This window comes from Amblyomma mixtum, chromosome 4 (assembly GCF_055824585.1).
Source record: "Amblyomma mixtum isolate Tamu chromosome 4, ASM5582458v1, whole genome shotgun sequence".
NCBI classification, from domain to species: Eukaryota; Metazoa; Arthropoda; class Arachnida; order Ixodida; family Ixodidae; genus Amblyomma; species Amblyomma mixtum.
This window is the reverse complement of record NC_143015.1, coordinates 71,254,430-71,261,710: the sequence shown is the minus strand read 5'-3', so window position 1 is coordinate 71,261,710 and position 7,281 is coordinate 71,254,430. Positions and strand designations below refer to the sequence as shown.

At 50.8% G+C, this 7,281-nt stretch overlaps 1 protein-coding gene across 1 annotated transcript; it reads right to left on the bottom strand.

The window, feature by feature from the left end:
- Positions 1-5,428: 5,428 nt before the first annotated feature.
- Positions 5,429-6,942, bottom strand: LOC149346916 (uncharacterized). The gene has a single exon (XM_089585469.1). The coding sequence runs from the start codon at positions 6,930-6,932 to the stop codon at positions 5,754-5,756; it is 1,179 nt and encodes a 392-aa protein (XP_089441595.1). The 5' UTR covers positions 6,933-6,942; the 3' UTR covers positions 5,429-5,753.
- Between the last annotated feature and the right edge of the window lie 339 nt (positions 6,943-7,281).

Below are 7,281 nucleotides of genomic sequence, written 5' to 3'. Positions count from 1 at the left end.
GGACGACGACAGAGCAAGAATAGCTACCATGTGCAGTGGTGTCTTTCCCGTCGTCTTTGTTCCTAACGTACTTTTATCAGCTCCACAGGGCTTATTTTGTAGCCTGCAAGTAAACATCTCTGTAGCGAATGAAGCAAATGTCACAGGCAAATGTCACAGGCAAATGAAAGAAGGTAGCAGATTGACATATGCAAGTGCATCGACGACATCTTCTGAAAGCTTCGAGAATGTCTTGTTAAACAAATTGTTGCGGCTAACTCAGGAAGCGCTGCTGAACAACTGCTTAACACCAATAAAGCAGATTTCACGAGCAGCTCTGCAACAATACCATTGTGAACACATCCAGTTTCGTACCACTGATCTCCCTATCGAAAGGGACCGTGACCAAAATCAACAACAACCACTGTCATTGCCCATGAGGCGCTTCAAGACCACTGCATTTTTCTGATTGCAGAGGAAATCAAGATCCTACTTCAACTTCATATTGCCAAGCATTTGTCAACATTGACTTAACACTGCTAAGCAAAAATAGAAAAAAAAAGCAATGGCAAAAGGTTGCTCAATATTTTTTTTTGTTTTTCATCAAGACACGTAATGCCCAACTTGCTCTGTGGACAGTTTTGATCGAATAAGCTGCTGCCACACTTTCTTTCTCTGCGTTACATCAATTGAAATGGTCATGAAAAACAGACTGATGAGTTGGCACATATTGTAGATTTGTACACTGCCAACCAGCCGTGAATTAAATGCGGCAATGAGTCTTGTTTGTAATCGCGTTATACCATGTTGTCACAACCTAAACCGAAATGGCTAGAGGAAGCGTTCTGTTCATCAGACAGATATTTATTGCAGGCAAATGTACGCACAGCCGGCAGGAAATAAAAAGAAATGACGATCCTGAAGATACATTTCCACTGCACCGATGTTTTCACACAGGTTACACAGTTCCTCTGGCGGAGTCGTAGCCCGAGCACCCATCATCGCAAAATGTATTGAATGGAGCACAAAGGCGCAGAAGGATGGCGACATCGCTGTTGTCGCCGCAGAAAACAGTCCGACGGCCGTGCAGCCAAGCTCGCGTCACGTCGCACACACGGCAATTTTCAAGCACAGTGCCTGCGCGAATCGCGATCAAAATGGTAATGAATGCGTAGCAGAAACAACGCCGTGTGAACGCTTTCGCCGGGCTAGTATCCACTCCTCCGAAAATTTCATAGCGTGCGCGTGCGCGTGCGCGCGCGCGCACGCACACGCGCACGCACACGCGCGCACGCACACGCGCACGCGCACGCACACACACACACGCACACGCACACGCACACGCACACGCACACAGGCACGCACGCACACGCACGCACGCACACACACGCACACGCACACACGCACACACACGCGCACACACGCACGCACGCACACGCACGCACGCACACGCACGCACGCGCACGCACGCACGCACACACACGCACACGCACACGCGCACACGCGCACACACACGCACCCGCGCACACACGCATACACACAACCGAGCGGGCAGGTGCGCGCAAAGGGTGCCGCTAAAGGCCTATTCACACGACGGACCGTTCGTCCACGGCCCGCGCACTACGTGTGCATGCGTCAGCACATTGAGGGGCGCGCTGTCGGCCGCCATCCATCCATGCATCTAGCGCGCCTCTCAAAGTGCTGACGTATGCACACGTAGTGCGCGGGCCGCGGACGAACGGTCCGTCGTGTGAATCGGCCTTAACGTGGAGCGCGTGTACGACGCAGGCCGTTTGATTTCATCCCTGTAGAAAGCGATTAGGCCTCTTCTAAAAGGAGGAAGAGGTGAATCGCCCTCTTGCGCCGTCGGGTGTAAAGCCCGACGTCGTTCATCCAGACAGTGGCCGACCTTAGCTATCGGAAGAGCCAAGCTTCGCGAAGCTGAGTGTAAAATTCTTTCTTTGACGCGTGAACGCTGACGTCGATTGCGTATGACCACGACATTTCGGGTCGAGTTAATACCATTGTGATAAAGATGAAGTGTGGCAGGTGCGCTGCACGCACTCGCGCGCACGGGAGTGGAGAAGACGACGAAGTAGGATAATACAGATCGGCTCGACCGTATGCTACGTGTACTGTTTCATTCTAATTATCATTACTTACGATACAACATATTTTGGCGACGAGGATGCTGTTTTGATTCAGGACCTTGACGTGGACTGCTCACCATCCGTCATGAGCTTTTCTGGGCTTCAGCCACCACCGCCGTTCCTGCCGACTCCTGGTCGTCCTGCCCTACCATGGGAGCAATGGGAGCTGGCGTTCCGGAATTACATGCTGGCCTCTGGTGCCTCTACTCTGGCCGCGGACAGGCGGAAGGCCATCCTGCTGAATTGCATCGGACTGGAAGGTCAGCGCATTTTTTATACATTGGCGCCGCCGTCGTCCACTCCAGCGCCTACAGCAGCTGTTCGACAGACATGTTCGATGGTCTCGGGTTTTTTGCACAGTGTGCAGTCGACGTTCCATGGTACGAAAATGCCTTTATCGTTTAGCCATGTTTTCACCGGGAGGGTACCCGAGTGTAATTTAAAGAAAAAGGATTTGACGTTCGGTCTTACCGGCATCTTCTTAACTCGATTTAGCACATCTTTGCCTGGGCCTCCGCAGTAAAAGGATCGGTATAAGGGTACAGGTATAAAGATATCTAACAAATCCTTGTACAATTTTTTCCTGGGTACAGCAGCCAGATATTCAGTCGAAAAATGAGAGCTCAAAATGTGAAAGGCAGCCACAACTTCACGTAAAAACCCAGTTACAGCACGATTCGTGGCTGGGAAACTGGACACAACAAATTCCGGTAACACATTTCCTAAGCGCACCTGCAACATTGTGCGCAACAAAGGATCGTTTTGATCACGTAGAAACAAAAATCTTGAGACAACTTGTTTCAGAAACAAGTTGGAAAGTCCAAGGCCACCTCTTTTGACCGGTAGGAACAAATTAGCTCGACTAGTTCGCTCTCAATTCGAGCTCCAAATAAAAACAGCAAACACTCTATGCAGCTTCTGCACGTTTGCTCTGGTGATGAGCAAAAACTGCAAAAAATACCAAATTCTGGCTATCAAAAATACATTGCACACACTTGCACGCGCGAAAACAGAAAGGTCACGTCCTTTCCATCCATCCGCTTTTTTCCTTGCACTCTGCGTTACCTCACCCCACAACTCTGTACTGTTCTTATAGTGCTCTAAGGGTACCCCCAAATACTTCGCAGGGGAGGTCGTCCATTGCATGTTAGCAAACACTGCGGGTGTGCTCTCCCAATCACCGTGCCAAAATCCAATGCACTTATCCCAGTTAACTTCGCACCCGGTCTTTTTGCAATAGGCCCGCGCAACTTTGACAACTTCTTTAACGCTTTCTTGGTCCGCGCAAAAAACAGCAATATCATCAGCGTAAGCAAGCACTTTTACTTGCACCGACTGAAGAGTGAAACCACAGATCCCATCATTGTGTAACAGCGATAACAGAAAAGGCTCAAGATAGATCGCAAAGAGCAGAGGCGAGAGCGGGCAGCCCTGCCTGACCGAGGAACAGACAGGCACAGGTTCAGTAAGCTGTTTGTTCACTATAATATGCGTAACACAGTTTTCGTACGCCATCTGTACACCTTGTAATATTACAGAGCCTACGTTGGCATATTCTAGAACGGCGAAAAGAATTTCGTGTGACACGCGATCGAAGGCCTTCGCCAAGTCAAGCTGCATCATGGCAACTCGTCCCACGAACGCATCGCAACATTCAAGTACAGTTCTAGCAATGTGCACATTCGTTCCAATGGTGCGACCTTTAATACCGCACGTTTGGTGCGGCCCTACAAGGTCCTTTATAACCTTTTGCAGTCTATTGGCAAGAATCTTCATAAACACTTTATAGTCGACGTTGGTCAGGCTTATCGGCCGATAAGCCCCAACGGACAGCAGTTTAGCCTGGTCTTCACTCTTGGGCACTAAAACCACGTGTGCTGTTTTAAATGACGGCGGCATTTTCTTTGTTTCATACATTTCAGTGAAGACGCAGTGCAGAGCATAAGTGAGTTCGGCTTTGAAACTCTTATAAAAATCACTGCCTAGGCCGTCAGGACCAGGAGATTTTCCGGTACTCATTTCTTCGATCGCTCTTCCCACTTCGCTTACGCTGAATGGTACCTCCAGCCCTTGTTTTATTTCATCTCCAAGCTTTGGCATACGAGACAAGAACGTTTCTGTAAAGCCCTCTTCTTCAAGCTGACGGCGCCCAAACAATTCCCTATACTGTTCAACAAAAGCTAACTGAATCATCTTGCTATCATTCGTTACCTCGTTTCTGTACCTAATTTGTTTTATTTCATTTTGAGTCGCATACTTCTTTTCGTCACTAAGCGAGCGTTTAGTAGGCACTTGGTCAAGCCAGAGACGTTCAGCACGCGCCCTTATCACGGCAGCTGCATACTTGTTTTTTTCGATAATCTCAAGTTTACTTTTTGTTTCTCTTATCTCGTTCTTATATCTTCCCGGCTGGGAACTTTCCAGGCTTACGAGCAAGTCAAGTTGGCAATGTAGTTCTTTTTCTTTAACACGTTTATCATGGCAAATAACGCTTGCTCTTTCAATCGCGTTCATTTTCACTTGCTGTTTGAAATCTTCCCATCTAATTACCCAGTTCCCAGGCTCTGCTGATAGCAATGCTTTAATACATTCATTAACTTTACTACCAAAACGTTCATCCTCGAGTAACTGTGCATTAAACTTCCAAAGATCCCACGAGAAACGAGATTTCTTTTCTTTTTTTCCCAGGGTAAACGCAACTAAGCTGTGGTCGGTAAAAGACATGTTTTTCACCTCGTAGCTGTTGCACAAAGGAACAAGATCAAGGGACACATACGCTCTGTCCAGTCTCGCGTGACTTTCACCCTGAAAGTGAGTAAAATGCGATGCTACCGACAGAACTTCAGCAACATCATCTAAACCATTTTCGTGTACAAGCGAATTCAACAATTCCGCACTTTTGTCGCGGACAAGTCTTTTTGTAGTTCTGTCCTCTGCTTTACATACGCAGTTAAAGTCACCCAACAGCACAATTAACCGCTCACAGCATACGTACTGTTCAAGACGCTCAAAAAATCCCTCGCGCTCGTTCTCTTTGTTAGGGGCATACACACATATGATCCTCCACAGTAAATTGCAATAAAGAAAATCAACTACAAGCAAACGGCCAGTTTGACACACAGTTAAATTCTGTTCGAGAATCCCCATGGAATTCCTAATAAAGACAGCACAACCCCCCGATGTGCCAGACGAATGGCACACACAAATATTGTAACGTGTCGTAAAAGGCTGCACCATACGGTCTGTCTGTTCCTGTCCTTCGACTTTGGTCTCCTGGACGGCTATTAGGTCGAGGTCATTATCGAGGAACAACCGGCTTAGTTGGTACTGACGTTTTTTAGAAGCCAGTCCCCTGACATTAATTGTTGCAATGCGCAACGCTCCAACAGGTGTCGAAGCCATCTAGTTTAAGTACAGGAGCCGTATGGTGCGTACCTGAGGACACAAAGCGACGGCGGAGGGCGACTTGCCTAGTCCATGGTGCTCGATGGGTACAGTGCCGGTATTCCAACGTCTCTTGCACCTCTGCCTCATGCGTACGGACTGGAGACCCAGCCCATGCAGTCCGTCACCAAAAAAGGCCATCTCGCGTCCACAGAAGCCACACACAACGCACTCACTCAACTAAGGCGGCGGCTTAGCCGCCGCTCGTTGATCGGCCGGTATATTCGGCCGCGGTTTCAGCGTCGCTCGCCTCACACCAACAGTCTTCGGGGGTGGCTCGTCGCCCTCGCTCGCCTTAGGCTCTCCGTTCGCACTGTGCTCGTGCGGTCGCTTTCCTCCCTGGTTGCTGGTTGACGCATCCGTCACTTCCATGCTTTCAGCATGTTGGGGAACGACGGGAACTGACGCCCCACTCCCCGAGAGGACTTCGCTCTTTGACGTCTTAACATCTGCAGGCGGCGCTTCCTGTTGCTGCAGCTTACTGCTGAGCGTCTCCGCGGTTGCGGATGTTCCAGGAGTCGACACAGCCGGGGATTTTTCCTTCTCCGCTCCGTCGCCTGCCTCTGCTGCAGCGTCTTCCGCGTCAGCCTCGTCCATGACAAGCTCGGACGAGATGTCGTTGACTGGGACGGCAGCGCTCGCGTACGTGCGTACACAGCTGCTATCCTCATGTCCGTAACGGCGACAGGCGCCGCACCTTGGAACTTTGCACTCACGGCGAATGTGCCCAGTACCGTGGCAGCGCAGACAGAGCGGAGCTCTGCCCGGTACAACCACGAGAGCCAGCTCACCGCCAACCCTGACTTCGTGAGGGAGGTCTTCCAGTTTCACGCCAGGATTCATTTTCAATGAAACCAAGCGCGTCGTCGACCCCTTGCTGGCGACACCCTGGACGCGCCACCGTTCCTTGGTGACTTCGCTCACCTTGCCGTACGGGGCGAAGGCTACCCTCACGTCTTCGTCGGGCACGTTGTGCAGCAGCCAGTGTAGCTTGACGCGGACGTCTTGGTTTGCCGGGTCAATAACTAGACAGCGGCGGTCCTTCACTTTTACTTCCCGGGCAGCAAGAATTTTCTTCACCGCATCAGCACTGGTGAAAGTAATAGCCCACACATGGCTCATGCGATACGCCCCCAAGGCGATAACCTCGGGGAGCAGCATCAGCTGAGCCAGCGCATCCCTGAAATCTTCGACCCGATAGGGGCGGGCCCGCACATCAGCGTGCAAAAACACTGTGTTTAACACAACATTTCCTGTAGGAAGGGTAGGCAGAATCACCTGATATTCATCTTCCGAGGCAAAAATCCTGTTTCCGCGGCCAGACATGGCCGCTGTAGCCGCTCCAACGGAGCCCGTCATCGCACGTCCGTCACGCTCGGTGGCCGGAAGCCGAATGTATACTAACGAGGAGAGATGGCCGAGGGGAGCCACCGGTGTTGGCCATGGCAGAGAAGTCTACTGGCCGCAAAAGTGCCGGCATGGAGAGAAAAAAAAAGACGAGCTCCCCGTCGGGGAATCGAACCCCGGTCTCCCGCGTGACAGGTGGGGATACTGGCCACTATACTAACGAGGAGAGATGGCCGAGGGGAGCCACCGGTGTTGGCCATGGCAGAGAAGTCTACTGGCCGCAAAAGTGCCGGCATGGAGAGAAAAAAAAAGACGAGCTCCCCGTCGGGGAATCGAACCCCGGTCGCCCGCGTGACATGCG